The sequence below is a fragment of the Sebastes umbrosus genome, chromosome 12, assembly GCF_015220745.1.
Source record: "Sebastes umbrosus isolate fSebUmb1 chromosome 12, fSebUmb1.pri, whole genome shotgun sequence".
Classification (NCBI taxonomy): domain Eukaryota; kingdom Metazoa; phylum Chordata; class Actinopteri; order Perciformes; family Sebastidae; genus Sebastes; species Sebastes umbrosus.
This window is the reverse complement of record NC_051280.1, coordinates 9,806,596-9,827,265: the sequence shown is the minus strand read 5'-3', so window position 1 is coordinate 9,827,265 and position 20,670 is coordinate 9,806,596. Positions and strand designations below refer to the sequence as shown.

The window sequence follows — 20,670 nt, the reverse complement described above, 5'->3', positions numbered from 1 at the left end:
TAACCACACCACAGTCACTTTACCTTGTAATTTTTGTCCCTAATATGCTCTTGTATAGTTTCTATTTTTTATTCTATTTTTATTTTAGTTTTATATAACTTGCATTATTTTTTTCTTTTACTTTCTTTCTTTGAATTTCCCCACTGGGATCAATAAAGTTTTATCTTGCCTTATAAACCAATTAAGCATTACCAAGAATATATGGACATATGTATCAAATTTATTTTAATTAATGCTAATGTGCTGTAAACTAAAAAAAAAATGAATGAAAGAAATGCCGTGTAGAAAAATATGTTTATATTAGGGTATTATTGTACTGAAAAAAGTATAATTTGGGGTCTCTCAGGTATTGTATCAGCACCAGAAAAGTTTCAAATGAAACTCTCGCTATAATGATAATTCTGTGTGTAGTTATGTGAATTTCCATTCGCTTTTAACAGAACCATCTTTCACTGAGGCGATCTGGTGACATGGGAAAATCTGAGCTACTACATTCATTCTGCAGCGACACACACAAACATGCAGGAAAGCATGCACTCAGACAATGACACGTGTATCTAAACACACATGAGCACATACACCTACACGCTTACACGCAAACACTCACTTTCTCACATGCACACACACTCTCTCTCTCTCTCTATGAAACATGCGTAATTGCCATGTGAAACTCTCACCCTACACACACACACACACACACACAAACACGCTGCTGTCTAACCCCCCACACATCCCTGTGTACACCGTGTCTAATGTCTCCATTCACATTACTGTATAATACCCTGAGAGCGCTCAAAGAAAGAGGGGAGACCACTTCCCATTCATCTTTACGGCACCATACATTCACAGCACAATAATGTTCTCTCAGAGATGGGCTGAGAAGAAAGAGCCTCACTGATACACATGTTCCAATGGGACTTCAGTGTGAGAAACATACCCCTGACGGAGTGAGAGGACCTAACGCTAACAGCAGCAGCTATCCTATGGCCCAATGCTAGCTGACAGCTATATCTAATTGGCTAAAGCGCCTAGGTTTGTTTGTGGGGCTCTGAAGGGTCTCGATGCTGAACTTGGAGACAAAGGACAGATTGAGATGCCGGCACTGATAGGGCTCTCTCCAAAACCGCAACCCTTACCCCCTTTAAATCAGCCCAGAGAGGAGAGAGGGAAGGCGTGAAGGATGGATAGAGTGATTTGCCCTCTTTTATTTTGCAGGCGCAGGGGTCTGTTTCAATGCGGGGCCATACACCAAAACAGCATTGAGCTCATAGGGGGGAGGGGGGGTGACTCACTCCCATCTACTCTCCACTTTATCACTGGCTCCACAATGAGAGCAGAGGAGGGGGGTGACAGCAGGCTTGTTCTCCCCACCTTTCAGCCTACAAGGATGGGAGAGCAGCTCTATAGCCGTGCTAAGTGGCCTGCTCTGTTTCAAAGGGGCCTTGCTGCAATCTCCGGGGAGCAGACCTGGAAGACTGATGCACCTGTCTGGAGGGCTGAGAGTTGCTCTTACAAAAAGGCTGAACACTTAGTCCTGGGAATGTGCAACATTTGGTCAAAAAAGACTGGGGCAAAGAAGAAAAAACAGACAGCAGATTTCGATTTCTTACCTCTCCATACTTGTTGACTATGCGTACAATCTGGTCGGCGATGTTGAAAATGTTCCTCCAATCAAAGCTGGGCATGTCCGCCTCCCTGTATTCCTCTGGGCCGTTGTACAGGAAGTTAAGAATGTGTTTGGTGGTAAACTCAGTGTCTTCCAGACTGTTGTCCATGAAGTGCATCACTGTCGGGTTTCTCAGCGTGTCCTGCAGCGATTGAGACAGAAGTAGAGTTACTGCATGTAACACTCAGGCAGATGGTCTACCAGTATGGCATTGTTGAACAAATTGTGATAGAAAAAATGACAGACTGACTGTTGTCTGTTTATTATCTGATGTTTGCTGTATGGCACATAATGAATTTTTGAAAGGACTAATATCTATCTCTACGATCTATCCATCTCTCCATCTCTCTATCTCTCTATCTCTCTATCTATCTATCTATCTATCTATCTAGACATACTACATATGCTAGAACAAGTACCATTTAGTTAACTGCATATTAGCAAAATCTTACCAAGTATATTTGTCTAATTACTAGTCAAAATATCTCATAGCACTTAATATAAGACACAATCACCTAACAAGTAACATTTCACTGAGATATAGGGACTTGTATATAGACAATGCATCTTGAATATGTTGTTGAGAAAGTGAGAAAATACTACTTTTGAGCATTACAGACTTATTATGACACACAACACTTCCTAATACTGGTGAAATATAACTTGAAATAAGTTTTCCCAGCTAATTTCAAGATCTCATTTTATCTTATGCCTAAATATAACATCTTATTTCAAGAAATCTTACCAAGCGAATTTTCACTTGTTTCAATGTCAGATTTTTTTTACTTTTTATAAGCAAAAACACCTTGTATTCATTGTTTTTTAAACTTATTTTTGAAATGGCTTTTTCTCCAGTGGCCTTTGTGTTTCAAGTCATAAACCTAATTAACTTTCACCTAATTTAATGTAATTACAAAATGTCAGCCTAATGTTTGAGAGGATGGTCAAACTGAATGCTGATTGGCTGGAACCTGCTTTTGGTAAATCAACTTGTTTGGAGGAGTCACCGGACATGGTGAGTGAACCCAGCTAGCTGGGTAGTTTGTCTGCAGTCTTTAAATACACTGCACTTTCAAGAATTTGTGGCTCGAATTTGATTTAAATCCATCTCATGGATTGGTGTCCATATCTCTGTTTACTATTGGTTGCTTTGTAACACTGGTTATGTTGTAAGTAAGGCTTGCTCTACTAATGCACTGTTGAATTTGAGCATAATACCACATTTTAAATACTTCCAAATACACTGATGGTGGCACCTTTGTTGGAAATGTATAGTGCAGAGAATTCTTGTTAATTAGTGTTTATAGGTGTGCACAAAATTGAATACAGGCATGACTGGATCTGTGTGTTTGTGCAGTGTTCCTACCCTGATCATGTTCATCTGGACACTGTTGTGGAAGAAAGCCCAGAGCTGAGGTCCCATTTCCTCCCAGGCCTTCAATATATTCTGCAACCTCTCCAACTCCTCGAATGTTGTGTTGGCCTGCAGCACACACACACATGCATACACACATAAACACAAATGAACACTAAATCAAGGCAATGCACGTTGATGTAAAGTTCATAGATATTTTTTTATGGTAGTACTCCAGCTGTGAAGAAGCACAATCAACATATAACTCTGTCGACGTGTACTAATAACATTGATAACAACTGATCCTGACCTCTGTGGACATTATTAAAAGAAACCTTAAGACATATCTTTTTAGCTTGGGTTTTACTTAAGGCGCCTTGTCATTTATTGCCTTCATTTTTAAGTCTTAATCATTGATTGTCATACTATTTCTATCTCCTGTGCCTATTCATTTTACTGACCTTTATTTATTTTAACATTTTATTGTTTATTGTCATTTTTAGTCTTGCAAAATTATATTTATTGTTGTCTATTTTTTGTCTGTGCTGTTTTTTTTGTATCTTAGACTGTGAAGCACTTTGGGCTGCATGATTGTATGAAAGGTGCTATATAAATAAAGTTGAGTTGAGTTAATTCTGATTCTCTTGTTTTACTTTCAAAAGTGATTATATTATTAAAAAAATAGTGTCAGACAGCTGGCACAAGTGAGATCCATGAAACCTGAAACTTTCATGCAATACTCTTCAAACACCACAGGTAATAAACCAGTGGACAGTCACATTAGGTCGTTTTCTTTCTTTTCTTTAGCAGGTCGCTAAATTCTCATTAACAAAACTCCTCTTGAATTGAGATCTGTTTTGTGTCAGGACCACTGGATGAGATGTGACAGACAGAACAGTTTTTCCTTTCATTGCTGCACCCTCACACTCAGTTTATAGTTTAATTCTTCCCTCCTGTTCCCTTCCCTCACACTGCAGTAGATCGCCCCCCCCCCATCCCTCCGCCCTCCTCTGCTTTGGTAGTCAGCTCATTCCTAAGAAGGGTGGGGGTTACGACGCATAAAAACAGATACGTAGAGTGGTGAAAGAAATTTAGAGGAAGAGAAAAAGTGAGTAGAGAGACAGAGAGGTGAGGGGTCGGGCTGGAGGTGGTCTCTCTTACACTCTTTAATATCTTGTGGACGGCAGGGGAGTCGGGGGTGTACAGGATCTTTCCCATCACCAGGGGCTTCACTGAATTCCACACAATTTTTGTGACAGGGTTGGCCTCCAGGGTCTGCATCAGGGCGTTGCAGGAGGGAGCTAATGGTAGAGGAAGAGCAAAAACAGTGAGATTAGAAGAAGAAAATAGATATAGAAAGAAAGATAAAGCATCATATTGAACTTTCTTATATCCTCCAGACTTGGGCAGCATTCAGATGCTATCAATTAAGTTACTGACAACAGTCATGTATGCTAAATTAGTCACCCAGTGCTTATTCAACAGCTTTATGGCGGAGATTTATACTCTTATAGGAGATATTTGCACATCCATGTCATCCATTTGTTGAAAAATATTCAAATGGTATCGATGCATTGATGACATATTTTGTCTGTTTGAAGGAGACATGGATGAACTACAAGATTTACAAGACTTCTCAATGAAAAAGATCCCAATTTAAAGTTTGCTATGGAATATGCTTTTGAGTTTACTTCCTGGACAAGAAACTGATTGAAACACCTGAAACTGCCTGCAAATAGCAGCTATCACCCCACACCCCTAAGATGAGCTCTACCAAGAAGTCAGTTTTTCAGATGATTTTTTTTACAAATTGGTCGATATGAACGGGGTTATCCAAGTGAGTGTGTGGACTAGGCGTGGGATGATATGAAAATTTCATGTCACAATTATACTGGCCAAAATAATAAATAAATAAATAAATAAAATTGCTACATTGTGTGTCTGTTCATTCATACATGATAATTCCTGTGTTTTTTAAATAATAATAATTTTCACTTCTCTACCATGATAGCGAGATTGACACCTTTTTCAAGTCACTCATGTGAGATTATCCTGATAATGGAAATTCACTAAAATCAACTTATTGTGAGCGTTCTTTAACGTAGTACGCGATAAAATCCTACATCGAAGCCTATTATATGGCCTGACAGAAATCTAGAAATGAATTGGTACAAAAGATCCTCCCACAGAAAAAGAAACTCTCCATTATGTTTAGTGCAACCTATACCCCCAACTGACACAGATCATCATCAGACCCAGCGATATTCATGGATTTGAAAGGATCACCATTAACAGTCTTATCAAAGAGGACATAATCCTAGAGACAACCTTGTACATGCTGATATAAAATCAGTGAAAAAAAGCACACAGTCCTTGTTAAGACCTCCTCCAAATGGATGCTACAAATGCAGAGGATGTGCTCAATGTAATAATACGGTCAAAGGTATCGACTTCACTCACACTGAGGAAGAAATCATTGTATCAATGATGTCATCTTCCATTTCTCATGTAATATTTATGATTAACGCAAGAGCTCCATAAGGAGAAATGATTGAGATTACCTAATAGCAGTACATTTTCACGTTTGACTTCAAATATGACATCTCATCAGAGACCTATGGCAACATTGATGGAATACTTAATAGAAGAGAAGTATACTGGATATTTAATTTGCAAACCCTATCCCCCAAGGGACTGAATGATGAGATACCATGGTATGTCATGCTCTAGAAACTCCTCGGATTTTATAGACCTACTACTGCTACTACTTTATGGTACACTCAAGATACGAGCAATGCATATGAATACACAGCTTTGAATGACTTATGAAAGCTGCAAGTCCGATGTTTTCATTCATCATATATGCAATTTCTGTAAATAGACATAATTATGTATTATTGTGTCTATCTTGTTTTTGTGTTTGTCTTTTCTTATTATTTTTCTTAAATGTGGAACTTCATGTGGCAGATTGTACACATGCTGCTGTCAATTATTAGAGACACTTGTGTTCACAGAGTGGGTGGAATATTATATATTTAAGATCAATTTTGTATTGATTGTGTAAAACGCTCTTGATGAAAGGTCCAGAGGGACCAAAACGTTATGATAATCAATAAATTGTGATGCTGAGCAAGAGCAGTGTGCACGATCTTCTCTTCTTTAGACTCTCGTATGTCAAACTCGATCCGTTCAACACTCACGTCGACTATAACAACTGATGAAATGTAAAAAAAAGCTGTGACGTCAAAGCGGTGGAACAAAAAACACTACTTATTAATTCTAAGCAGGTTTTCAATATAAAGTGCTGAAAACATGAAAATGTAAATATTCAAAGATGCAAATTTGACTGCTGATTGTGCTGTTGTGGGAGATTATTATTCCACAATACAATGGACAACAGAAACAGAGAAGCTGCTCACAGCTGGGAAAAAAAATGAAACTGAATTTGGATCATTCCACAAATAAACAAACAAATGAAGTATTAAATCTTTGGAAAAAGTCACGGACCCCCCCGGTGCCATGGACGCAGTTCTGATCTCGGACTCTGGAGGACCATTTTTGTGTCAAATTATTGATTTCTTAAGTAAGTAGTTGTGTAAAAAGCGGGATAATGTACAGAGAGCCGGTCATTGTTGCGAAATAAACCATCCCCCTGTCGGGTTTTATTTTAAAACATTGACCAGCTCGCTGTACATTATCCCTTTCATAGTATATACTATATATACTATAGAGACTATTACAGTTCACTTACTGGCAGAGTCGTCATAGACATAGTTGTAGTTCTTGGTGGCGTTGACCCCCAGAAACACCTTGTAGTTGTTGTCCTCGTACCAGTTGAAGGACAGGACCCTGGAGCCGCCTCCCTCTGGGTATCCACAGAAGAGGCTGGACACACTGGACATCAGCTGGGTGAATGAAGCGGGACCCCCGGCTTGAAACAGAGAGGAAACTGCCTTCAGGAGCTCCTGAGAGCTCTCCCGCGCCATCAGCTGGAAAAGTCACACAGAGGGCCAGTTGAAAAAGATTCTCTCAGTGGTCAACGTCCCTGTTGACCTACATTAGATCTAAACCATCGTTCATAACAACTTAGAGTGTTTCTGTTCAGTTAAGCCTTCTACCTTCACCTATTCTATGTGTGTCACATGGCTGATGAACATAGGGCAGTTTGAATTTTGAGTTTTAAAAAATGGGAAATACAAACTTAACACAGAAAATCCAATTCTATATTTAATTAACAGGATTTTTTGTTTGTTTTGTAGAATTTGATTTATTGATTGCTGTCAGGATGTAAATTGAGAATTTCATCTAATATAACAAAATGTTTTTGAAGAAGATTACCAACTCTTTGAAGCTTTAACAGAGACACAAATAGGATTTTACAGTCTGTGCTTTTGTCTTTTAAGTATCATGCTGACTTGGGGGTCAACATCCCAAAATCTTGGAGTACTTTAAGTTCACTTTGGTCTAGTTTACAAAAAATATGACACATGTCATCTACAAGCCAGGCTGCATCAGATCAGATTGAGACATACACACACACACACACACACACACACACACACACACACACACACACACGCACACACACACACACACACACACGCACACACACTAGCTAGGTTATTATGTGTCCCCCTTAGAGGCACCCAGACTAGTTGTAACCTTAACTTTCAGATTCTTTGACTAATGTCTGGTCATCAATGTTGCCAACCAGAGCTAAACATCATCCTGCCTCCAACAGGATGAATGAATGTTGAGTATTTCTATAAAGTGTAAATAATTAGCTTTGAGCTATTTGACCTTTTGTCAGAGAGTAGGGACATTTATGTCCTTCATATTCATTCATACTGTGTAAACAGCATAACATAAACCATCACTAGAAAACAATAGCTTGAAAGATAAGCAAACATGTTCTGCTCTCATGACGAGGATAGTCTGAGGGTGGACTAAATATCCTCCTATTGATGGAACAAAAATAGCTTCATCCAAGTGCACTTCTCCCCGGTATGTATCATTTCCTTTCTGAAGAAAAAGCGAAGGAGGCTGCCAATAATTTCAGTTTCATGTTTGAGTCATTTTTCAAATCTCATTTCAAATCTTTAGATGATCTCATAGGGGATCAGATTTTAGGTGGAGTTGAGTTCTTCCAGGAATATTTGTTCATAACCCTTCGTCTTTATTAGCATAGCTCTATAATCCCCTTATAGTTTTTAATGTAACCTACGGATAATCAAACTGCTCTCAGAGGTCAGTGATGAAAATGACTCATTGTTTTTCTAAATTCAACACTCAAAGCAACCTTTTACCCACACACCCACACACACACATGCTCAAAAACAGCCTTGACTTATTTCGCTCTGACTCCCCTTTCCTCCCTTTTCTTATTTATCATCACACACTCAATAAATTGAAGGGAAGGAGAGGTAGGTAATGAGAGCATTTGGCTCGCCTTTCTGTCACCACGGTGATATGAAGGTCCCACCTACAGGATGTGTCACCTCAAAGGAATGTCTCTCTCCCCCTTGACGACCCCCCCTCTCCACCCCACCCTCTCTCTCCCCCACACCCTCCCCAAGGTGATGATGGGATACACACCACCCCCTGGGACATACAGTGAACGTGCCGAGACGCACAACACAATTCCAGTCATTCTGTCTGGTTTTGTGTCTCTCTGTGTGTGTGTGTGTGTGTGTGTGTGTGTGTGTGTGTGCGCACGTCTGAATTAGTATGTAACTATACCACAATATATATATATATATACATATATATATATATATATATATACATTACTATTTATCTACATTATCTATTATATTAATTTCTCTACAATATATATTCCAATCTATTTGTCTATACTATCTATTATATTATATTCATCTACAATATAAATTATATTTTATTTCTCTACAATATTTGTTGTATTCTCTTCTATTATATTCCATTTCTGTTCTTTTTTTGATTCTGATTTGTATTTCATATGTATTAAAAAGGGCTGTCAAATTTAACGCAATAATAGCATGTTAAAATTGGTTTTAACGCCACTAATTTCTTTAGCGCATTAACGCAACTTGCGATTTTTAATTAACCTCTTGAAAATCCGACGGGTCTTTCTGAGGCTCAGTTTTAAAGCTAGAATGAAGATACTGGCCTCATATGAAACTACAAAACCTGATGAATCATCACCATGTCATGACATAAAGCAAGCATATTTTCCCACTCCCATGTTAATAAGAGTATTAAATACTTGACAAATCTCCCTATAAGGTACATTTTGAGCAGATAAAAAAATGTGAGATTAATTTGAGATTAATCGCGATTAACAACGGACAATCATACGATTAATCGTGATTAAATATTATATGTATATATTACTATTTATCTACAATATCTATTATATTCTATTTATCCAAAATATAAATTATATTATATTAATCTACAATATCTATTATATTATATTTGTCTATAATATTTATTATATTATATTAATTTACAATACCTATTATATTATATGTATCCACAATATCTATAATATTATATTTATCTACAATATCTATTTTATTATATTAATCTATAATATCTATTATGTTATATTTATATACAATATTTGTTGTATTCTCTTTTACTATATTCAATTTCTGTTCTATTCAATTCTGATTTGTATTATTATTTATGCATGGATATATACATTAATGCACATAGACACACACACACACCCTCGCACGTATCACATGAGCCTACAAAGACACATCAGCACTTGTACAGTTCACATGTAGGTTGTTAACACACCCACGCACACATATACACCCCATATTGTTGAGCCCATCACTCAGCCTCCTCTGTTAGCCATTCTCAAACTGGGAGCAGCGGAAGAGGCGAGTTTCCTGCAGGGCTAAAAATACTGGTGCCTCTGATCCTGCAGGACTGAGGAGAAGAAGAGAGGAGGGATTGATGGACTTTGGAGCACTTACAACTTGGATCTTCTCCGACGTCGCCTTAAGAACCCGACCCCATAACTGCAGGTCAATCCCCTCGGAGCTTCTGTCAATAACCTGAGGCATCTGGGGAAACAAATTCACAAGATGCATCAGTCAAAGGAACAATAATCACACAGTATTTAAAAAACTGAGATTTTAATACAGATAAAATGAGAGGTTAAACACAATTTGCTCTTTGTTCTTGTTGTTCTGTATCAAAACCATCACTGCTCTGTTTAAGTCATGTCCTGTGATGACCTTAGACAGAACAACACATTCATTTCTAGCAAGAAACCAGTGAAACAGCAACCCTTAAATGCTGGAAACCACCTTTGTTACAAAAAAGAAGCCCTTTTTTTGCACACTTTCTTTGCAAACCAGCAACACTATCCATTTGGCCTTCCTTTTTTTCTCACGATATTTTGGGTCTCATCTGTATTCATGGAGGAAATTAACCTGTTTCAAACTTCTCTATATCAGTTGTTCAATATGGAAACGTGCTTCCCCTAACCCTCCGTCAATGACTTCATCTTGAGCAACCATTAGCAGTAGGCGTTAGAGAAGGCCTGGTCAGAGCAGAGTGCTGAGAGCTACGGAAACCCCGAATGCAAAGACAAACACGCACATGTGATATCCTTCCTCCCGCATTCCTCGCGCTTGCATTTCAATGAACGAAGGAAGGAGGGAGGCGGTGTGGGGGGGGGGAAGAGAGAAAGCGAGGGAACAGGAAGGGAGGGTGTTGAGAGGTGGATGGGAGAGGGGAGTCAGTAACAAGTTGTTACAAGGCAGAGGTCAGTGTGGTAATGGGTTTAAACTTAATAGAGCTAATGGGTTAACTGCACAGATCCCCACTAAGATGCTACTGTAGTATAAACTAAGGAGTAATACATACTGTACATATATGCTTGGTATATCTAAGCGTCTTTGAGATCCCTTAAAAGCGCTATATAAGTTTAATATATTATTATTATTATATATATGAGTCAAGAAACTCATATAAATTGTGTCATGTTTCTCTGATATTCACTGACAATATGTACATTTGCACGGTAAACAAAAGAGGTGGAATAATAATAATTAAATTCAATAAATCAATATTACAAACTACAGGCTCAAAAACACCATGAATAGTAGTGTTATTGCACGGCTACTTTGCTGGATTACATTATATTGTGATGTCATTTTATCCACCTTCTGTATATATTGTATGCAAAATGTTTTTATGCACCCAAGATGTTGAATACTGTATCTGTTTTGCTTTGAAGGCCCTGGAAACATATCGCCTTAATCCGCCTCTTACTTCGGCTCATGGGATCCAACATGAACATAACATTTTTTGCCAAAGTTCGAACAGTTCAATGTGGACGGGGCTCCGTTGGAAAAGGTGATGTCAAGTCGTTTTCTGTACCAATCAGAGAGTAGCAACATCTGAATCCGAAACAGAATGACAGTTGGTGGATTGGAGCCAGGTTTTCAGGATCTTGACCTCAAACTTCTCTTATATCAGTTGTTAGTTGTAAGTACAGTACTGTTTTGGAGAAGTACTGTTGCCATTTTCTTGCACACATTCATTTCCAATTGTCTATACCGCAGTTTTTTACATTGTTACAATATCATATATTTTATGTGATATTTGATATTACATAGGCCTCAGCCCTCAGTGACCCTACAGAGGATAAGCAGGTATAGATAATAGGTGGATATATATTTATAAAATTTAAAGAAAGGAAAGAAAAAATATGCAGGAAGGGGAAAACATACAGAAAAAATAATCTTAGACAAGAGGGTTTTGTTAGAAGTTACATACTAGATAAGCAAAAAAAAAAGAGTAAATATGCTAAACTATAACCAAAGAAGGGAGAATAAAATGAGAATTAAATAAATAAAAAATACTGAATGAAAAATATGTCTGTTTTAGGATTGATTTTAAGATACTATTGCTTGTTTTTAAGGTCTTAAATGGGCTGGCCCCACCTTATCTAGCAGAACTATTGCATCTTCATACTCCAGCTTTCATATTAAAACTGCTCAAACTACTGAATCATTTAAATCGCTGCTGAAAACCCGCCTCTTCCCGCTGCCGTTTGATTAAACTGAGCTTGACAACTTGACTTTATCTTCTGTTTTGCAGGCCTTCTTTTACTGATATTATGTGCACATTATGTTTATTGTTTTCCTTTGTTCTTAATGTTGTTTTCTTTGTATTCATTTGTATTTGTGCTTATTCAGCACTTTGGTCAACTGCAGTTGTTTTAACTGTGCTATACAAATAAAGTTTGACTTGACTTGACTTGAACATGCTTTGTTTAGCTCTTTTTTTACTGTGTTAGCTGATGCATCTTGTTTTTTGCACTATCCCCTTTGCTGCTGTACACTGCAAATTTCCCCACTGCGGGACTAATAAAGGAATATCTTATCTTATCTTGTCTTATCTTAGTCATTTAATCCATCAATCCAACATCCATTACATCTTTCAAGGCTGAACCACTTAACTCCTACAACTGCTCAAGTCTATTTACCCTTCAATACTATTTGATTATGGGTCTCATTCTCAAATATTCAGATTCCTAATCTTTGTTATATCACACTGTCGAGCTCTTACTGTTTCAGTGAGCCCTTCTAGCATAACCAGGTGTTCTCTTTAGCCTGGATCATGTTGGTGACATATTTATACGAGACGCAGCATCACGTCTTACAGAATACTTCGCAGGCTGTAGGCGGGGTCTAGCTAAGCCCATTAGAGAAACAGGCCAAGAGGGATAATGCCATGGCATCGCTCTGAGCTCCACCTGACTCAACTGAGAGTTTAAATATAGTACAGTTTGTTGATGTACCTGCTTTTTTTTTAATGTTAATTTGCTTTTCTTTATTATTCTATAAAGATTAGGGCTGCACCCTCTTAGTTGATTAATCATTTTTTAATGCTTTTCTTCATGCTGATTGACTTATTTTCTAATAAAGATACATCTACATACGTCCTATTTCACTACATTCAAATGAATAACAAATGAGTGTTCAGCTTTCTCTGTGTTTCTTGGTTTTTGTAAATACATGTCTAAACAATTTGAAATGAAGCCCGTGATTTCTTCTAAGCCCCAAAATAAAGCCAGTGACTGAGTGAACAGGTCTGGCAGAGCTGGAATCAGCCACTACGCCTCATAGGCGTCCTGGCATCACCTGCAGCTCTACATAGAACAACAAGCCACCTGACATCACGCCACAATTCACAACAAAAAAATCACTATTCTGAGCACAAAGCAGCACCGGCACATTTGCAATCACAAGGAAGTACACAAGCCAGAATGTTATGTTTGTCCACTATTTTGCTATTGTGAGATGGTCCAGCTAGGTATTCTCAGACAGAGTGGGGGAAAACAGGTATATGAAGGTGATTACAAGTGAGGGCAAGTCTTCCCCTCCATTATCAACCTCTGTTAAAGCTGGGGTAGGCAATATATGTTTGGCATCGTTGGGCAAATAATCCATAATAACCTTTCAGCATATTGTAATTCAAGTGTTGTGAGAGAAATCTAGACTTCCTCACCTCCTCATGCCTCTGTTTTAGGCTTTAAAAAATCTAGGAGACCTTGGCCAAGGAAAAGTTGCTATTCCAGCACTGCCTACACTGCAAAGCAAACCCAAAAATAAAACTAATTTATCAAAAAGAGCCTGACAACATCTGACAATATTAGCTAATAGCCTTCTGCTCACCGCTGTGTTGACATGCCTGCGGTGAGCAGAAGGCTAAATTATTAGCAACTTTTTCTCTCCATCTCTGAAATGCTTCACTGACATTGTAGCTCGCTGGAGCCTCGAATCACAGTATGTCATCTCAAAGGGCTTTACAGGCCCACAAGTCTGCAAAGCAAACAAAACAGTAGTTCTCATAGGATTGCTGCTATATAACGGCATTAGGATCACAAAGATGATTGGGATGATGTTAGAAATGAATAACTAGTAGTTGTACTGGTTACTGTATGAAGTATGTGCCCCCACAGAGCAGCAGGAACAGGGCTTTATTTCCAAATTCAGGTGTTTTTTGTGCCTTTTCTAGATTACTGCCTACCCTGGGCTACCACTTGAATTACAATATACTGAAAGGTTATTATGGATTTTTTGCCAATAATACCAAAAATACACTGCCTCCCCCAGCGTTAAGTTTCCTTTTAAATCATTAAATCTGAGACTGTTAAAGGGTCAAAGCCGACAGAATTAAGAGGCTAATTGCATTTGACAAAACTCAGTATCTCTGTATTTAATCCTCCATCTTCATTCTCTCTGCAAATATTTCACAGTAAATTTACCCGGTGACACAGTGTCTTAAAAAAATATGAAGGGACATGTGTCCTTGAAGGATAAGTCAGGTTCATATTTTTCTCATGGTCAACAAATCCCATTAAAAAGACCAAAACCAACAATGAATTGTGTGTGTATCCACAGACAGATATATCTTATTGCTCTGTGTCGTTGAGCTCCATTGTTGTCCAAAGAATATTAAAAACACATCCGTGAGCCACGCTGTTGCACTGGGTGATATCTTTCCTATCTTTCATTACCATGAACACACACACTGCCAGAAATACTAGCTAGTGCACCAAATATGTAACAACCCGCCCCTGAAAATAATCCTCAAAAAATGCACTATTATACTACTGTTTGCAGTAATGTTTGCTAAAAAACAGCTATTTTAGGAAATTACTGAGCCTTTTTTAAATAATGAAACTATATACCTGTATTTGTGAGTTTTTTTTTAAAGATTCTCTATACAATATTCGGAGCATTAATATAGCGGCAAACAACTATTTGCTATGTAAAGATAGAGGAGTAATGTCTACCTGAGCAGAGAATGAAGTCTCTCGCCCTCTGTGTGTGTTGTAATCAGAGCTTCTCTGTGCTTTGTTGACATAGCCAGGCCGGCCGCACATGCTTTTAGTGCATGTTAGTGCATGTTAGTGCATGTGAGTGTGCCCCACTGACTAGCTCACGGCTGCTGCTCTGCACTGCTCTGCACTGCTCTCATACGGCGGTTACAGTTGATAACGCCAAAGAGCGTATATTGCCAAGAAATTAAAGTCAATTGTTCATTCGTTTGTAACTTCAGCGCCCAGCAGCAAAGCTACTCATTTTGGACTGAAAGCAACTACCGGACGCCAACAATAGTAAAACAAAAATATTTCTATTGTATTGTCGTATTCCACCAAAATGGCCTCTGTTGAACAATAAAATATTATAAATATAATAAGCTTTTTCAGTCCAAAATGGCGGCAGCGGCTGGACACACACAGGAGTTTTGTCTCTTTTCTTCTATACTCTTTGATGACATCGTCCCACCCAGTGCCGTCGTCACAGAGGCGTAGCACCCACCCTCTGGTCCCTTCTCAGGTTAACACGGTTAGCTATGTCAGCACTGTTGCTATTGTTTTCACTATTAGCGCTGTTAGCATCGTTAGCTGTGAGCTGTCGGCTCAGCCGTCACCATGTTGAGAACCGTGTGGAGGCAATAGAAATGCTCTGAATTTTGTACTGAGCACCTTTAAAGATTTAGGCTACTTATTCAGTAGAAACCAATGGCTTTGGAGTTGAATGCTACAGACAGGGCAGGAAAGTCAGAAAGTTGAGAGACAGACTAACACATTGTTAGTCCATCTGACAGGACAGGAAGAGGGACAATATGTTTCCAACAAATGCAGCCTCTCAGGGGAAATAATGACTACCATTGTCAATAAAGAAAGTAAAAACAGGGAGGAAAGGATGGATGTAAGGAACAACATCCACTTTACAACAGGAAACAATGCAGGCCATCAAAAATACAGGATAATATAGGAAAATACAGGAAAACACTGACATTTATAATATGAATATATAATGAATGAATCACGTACCACTCTTTATTTATTCATTTGACAGTGAAAATATTTGTTAAAAGCACAACTCACCAGTTTAAAGATTTTGAAGAAGTCCAGATTAGCATAGAGGATGTCCTCTATTTGCTGCAGCTTTTGCTGGCTGAGGGCACACATGGCGTTGCGGACGCCATGGAGCCCCATGCGACTGGGGAAGATGATGAAGCGCTCCAGCAGGGCCTGGCTGCAGGCTATGTCTTTCAGCTGCAGGTCTGGGATACCAAAGGCAAACTGGGGAACATGAAAACAAAAGGATTAGGTGGAATGCTGGGTTTATTGTGGGATATGTCTCAAAGAATCATCAAATATTACAATGAGCTCTTATATTGATTTTAAACCCCAAACCAAAACATGTAAGTCCTTCAATATTCTTTCTACATAAGCCAAGATGATTTAATATCAGTCTAAGCTTCATCCCTCCAAACTGCACCTGTTCTAGTCGTAGTTCTGCATTGACGAGCTGGTAGACTAAAGACTCCGAAAGGCCGGCGTCCCGCAAAAGGAAGGATGTGAGAACCTCGTCATCCTTCAGAATATCGTCTATCTTCAGCCCACGACCTACGCAAAACATCAAGAGCAGAGACAGTGAAAGGTTAGAACCACCAAAGACAATATTGACCCGACCAGCATCGGAGTGCACAGAGGAAATGATTCACATATTGGCAAAGATTTTCAGGATGTTTCAGGGAAAGTCCAGCGAGCAATGTCGCTGCCAAAAGGTTGAGCTAATTTCAATTGAAGTAATATTAAGAACAACCTTTTCATGTGCGCTTTCAGGCCCGGTCATGAACAATCCTGTGTGTATGAATGACCACAATAATGTGAATATTACCAGAGAATAAGAGGTCCAACAGAATAAGAGTAAAGGGGAAAAGGGAGTTTTTAATCCACTATCCTGGATAAATCTTTGTGTCGCTGTCACATGCTTTTTACCCAAACAATAATACAAATGGAAATGCAACATCTAACATCTCAAATGATGGTGACAGATTACTGCCAATGTACACCAACTAATCAGCAAAATGGAACATAAAAACAAGATGCTGAAAGTCAGACAAAGAAAGACAAAACGAAAGAGAAAGAGAAGAGGTGCTGTGACGAACACAAGACACAAAACCTCAACAGAAAGAGGATGTGCAGAAAACAACAAGACAAAAAGGTTGAGATCAAAGTGTAGCTCATGTTTCCTGTCAGGTTAAGAGTTTACTATACACTTGAAAGGAAACTTCTTAATCGAAAATTAGGTCCAACATTTGTTTCCACATTTTGGCCAGAAAGCTACAATCCAAAATAGCTGACTTGTGTCAACAGTCTTTTTCTCTTCTGATTACCGAGTTGAGAAAAACAAGCTTTTACTAACCATTTTACTTTCAAGGGAAGTGCTGCTGCCGCCTGAATCATTTCTCAAATTTACCTGACACCATAGATGGGTTGTTGCGCAACGTTTCCATGAAGTTTGAGAAGGACGAAATGTCACGCCAAAGACGGCCGAGCTGCTGGACCTCCGTCTCGTGTAGCAGAAGCTCTTGGACATCAACGTAGAACCGTGCCAATCTAGAACAAGCCAAACACACACTGAATTAGTCAAATTTATGAACTATTCTTGATTATAAAGAATGTTATACTGCATTATCTAATTTCATATAATCCTATCATATCAGCAGTAGAGCAACAAAGTAAATGAGGTTTTTCTTTCTTTCAAATGTCTTTTTTATTGATGATCAATAATGAATAAATCAATAACTGTACAGGGATGGGATTTAGTTTTTCTCGACAACGCTCACATGTGTCTCAACACATCCATCTGCTCACCCCAAAAAACAAATACAAAGCAACCACAGCTAACCACAGAAGATATATTCTAAATTATGGATACATAAAGTTAAAATTATAAACAAGAAAAAATCTACAATATACTTTAATAGTAACAGAAAAAGTGAGTCGGGAAATAAAGGAAATTGAAAATGAATAAATAGAATAGGAAAAGAAAAAATAAATAAAAAGATACAAAAAAAATAAAAATAAAATAATAACAATTAAAATTAAAATTAGTTACATATTTAATAGTTACTATAGATTACTGTAGTGGGTTACTCAAACAAATTTAACAAGGGGCGCTACACAATTTACTCTCTGTTCCCCAGGTAGTATAACAGATTTTCTCTAGGTTCATACAGGACAAGATGTCTCTGTAAATCAGGGTTTTTAAAAAAAAAAAAAAGATTTAAATGTCTGATTTAATTATCTGATTTTGATTAAACAAATTTTAAACGTATATAAGTAAATGACAGTAAACAATTCAAGAAATTCATTTTCTGAGGTGTTCTGGTACTGTGGAGGTCTACAACGTTAGAGAGCGCTATGATTAGGCTTACACTGAGTTGTTATAGTTGGAGACGACGCCCGGAGACTCTCCTCTGGTTGGATATCTGAAGCAGGGGTTGTTGACGTTGCAGAAGATGCCCTGGATCCAGGGCAGAATCCCTGTTGAAGGCATGGCCTTGTTGGGGAAATGACCTGAAGAAACAGACAACACAGATACGGGCATGTGAGGGCTAGTGAAGTGACTTTGAAAGAGTTGTAAAGGTTAACATGGGCTATTCTTTCCATGAAAAGAAAACCATATTAGTATTGCCTCCTGGTTTTCAAAGAGATTACTAAAAAAAAGCTTGTTAATGAAGAGGGTTTTTTTACATTCATGTTGTTGGTACAGTGGATTGGCCTTCCTCAGCCACACCAGACCGATGAATAACAACACAGGCCAGCAGATCTCAACCAGGAAGCGAACCTGGACAGAAACAAGTAAAGTAGGAGTTTTGCACATAAAGAAAACAATCTAATTCAACACAACAACCCTGGAACAAACAGTCTGAAGATTATATGTTGGGACTTTATCAGAGAGGTGTTGGACGCTGTAGTTTGTTGTGTTACTATTTTGTATTGCATTATGCTGAATAGTGTTTGTAAGGTTTCGTCCGACCCCAGGCAGTCACATAAATGATAATACCTTCTGTCTCTTGCGGAGAGTCCAGTTTTTCCACAGTAACAGGCGGATTTGAGAGCCTGTCTTCATTGCTCCGCAGCTTTACCCCTGGAAGGGGTCATCAGACTGTGACAAACCTGCAGATACAAGACTCCATCAGTTGTTAACATCTCACAAAGAAAATCTAGACCAGATCCCACTTCTCAGAATTTTGTATTTACTTATTTGCACTGTGGTTATATGTTATATATTTTATGTCTGAATGCAAATATTTAGTACATATTTCTTATATACAAAGCCTGCAGCCCCCGCGACCCGGCCCCGGATAAGCAGAGGCAAATGGATGGATTTCTTATATTCTCATTTCTCATTCTTATTTTTATTATTTACTTATATTTCTCTACATATATTGTAGCATTATGTACATAATCTACATGTTACACACTCCTTTATTTCTATTTTCTTACATTTTTTTATGGTTATATAAGAGCAACTGTAACGCCCCAATTTCCACCTGGGAATCAATAAAGTATTTCTGATTGTGATTATTGAGTCAAGCGGAAGAAAGACCCAAGACTACAGTTTATGGGTCTGGTCTTGAGACCACTTGAGTTTTGTGTTTGACCAGAGTTTTGCATGATTTTCTGAAACATTTTAAGATATACAGTATCTTACTCTATATGATCGAACATTATTTGGGTTTTTTTAAGATTATATTTTGGGCTTTTATGCCTTTATTGATAACGAGAGAGATAATTATGAAAGGGGGAGAGATAGGGGATGACATGGAGCAAAGGGCCACAGGTCAGATTTGAACCCTGGGTGCTGCAGTAAGGTATATAGGGTGCTCTCTCTACCAGTTGAGCTACCGCGGCACCCCTTTTTGTTGCTTTTTAAAAGTCTAGTTTCACAGTCTCCAAAAACAAACATGTGCTTTTACGAAAAATGTAGTAGTACTTCTTAGGGATGCCCCTTATTAGACTAATTTCTTTAGTCGATTAGTCATTTTTTTATGCTTTTTTTCATGCTGAATGACTTATTTACAAGAAACTTATGAGCACATCTCTGGTAAACACAAGATTTAAGGTGGTGCTTTCGTGTGATTAAAAATAAATTAAAAGTCGATTAAATCAACTAATTGATCAGTCGACAAAATCATATGTGTTAGTCGACTAAGAATTTCTTTGGTCTAGGACAGCCCTAGTACTTCTACATATCTACTACTACAGATCAATCCTACGTTCTATGCTAAACTCATTAAAACTATTATTTCCCCATCAGGAAAGACACATATATTATTATCGGTCTTGAAATGCTCTGATTTTTCTCTGGCTGGTTTTGACCCAACCTTGACTCAAACTTGACTGTACCTGGCCTTAGCATTGAATTGGATTAATGGGTGGTCTTCACTACAACCTTGGACAGACCACCTTTCAAACCACTTGGAAAACAAACACCCTGCTGAGCAAAACACCACCAGCTTTAAGATTTGTTGTGAAGGCGTGTTGGCAAAAGAAGGGGATTTCTCTACAGGACAAATACAAGTTGGCATAACATTATCAAAATTATTCAAATGTAAAGTCCAACATTGTTATTAACAGCATATAAACATGAGCTGGTATGTGATTGATAAATGCAATTTGTACCTGCTCTATCATACAGACTTATTTCAAAAGACAAATTCATTTTTGGAGCTGAATGCTGACACAAAAACAACTCAAATGCCAATCACATACACAGGTTGTGTGCAGATGAGCTCAGAGAATGTCAGACATGAAGAGTAATTTGTT

The 20,670-nt window shown here is 38.2% G+C and overlaps 1 protein-coding gene across 3 annotated transcripts in view; it reads right to left on the bottom strand.

The window, feature by feature from the left end:
- LOC119498347 (retinal-specific phospholipid-transporting ATPase ABCA4-like) overlaps positions 1 to 20,670 on the bottom strand; it is a 54,238-nt gene that overhangs the window by 32,447 nt on the left and 1,121 nt on the right. For all 3 annotated transcript variants that reach the window (XM_037787144.1, XM_037787145.1, XM_037787143.1), the window contains exons 2-12: positions 18,905 to 19,017; positions 18,592 to 18,685; positions 18,273 to 18,414; positions 17,312 to 17,451; positions 16,328 to 16,455; positions 15,931 to 16,128; positions 9,989 to 10,078; positions 6,772 to 7,009; positions 4,182 to 4,321; positions 3,033 to 3,149; positions 1,611 to 1,808 (exon numbers count right to left, since the gene is read on the bottom strand). In XM_037787144.1, the coding sequence (XP_037643072.1) occupies positions 1,611 to 1,808; positions 3,033 to 3,149; positions 4,182 to 4,321; positions 6,772 to 7,009; positions 9,989 to 10,078; positions 15,931 to 16,128; positions 16,328 to 16,455; positions 17,312 to 17,451; positions 18,273 to 18,414; positions 18,592 to 18,685; positions 18,905 to 18,970 (1,551 nt within the window). In that variant the 5' untranslated portion in view covers positions 18,971 to 19,017. The remainder of the gene's footprint in view (positions 1 to 1,610; positions 1,809 to 3,032; positions 3,150 to 4,181; positions 4,322 to 6,771; positions 7,010 to 9,988; positions 10,079 to 15,930; positions 16,129 to 16,327; positions 16,456 to 17,311; positions 17,452 to 18,272; positions 18,415 to 18,591; positions 18,686 to 18,904; positions 19,018 to 20,670) is intronic.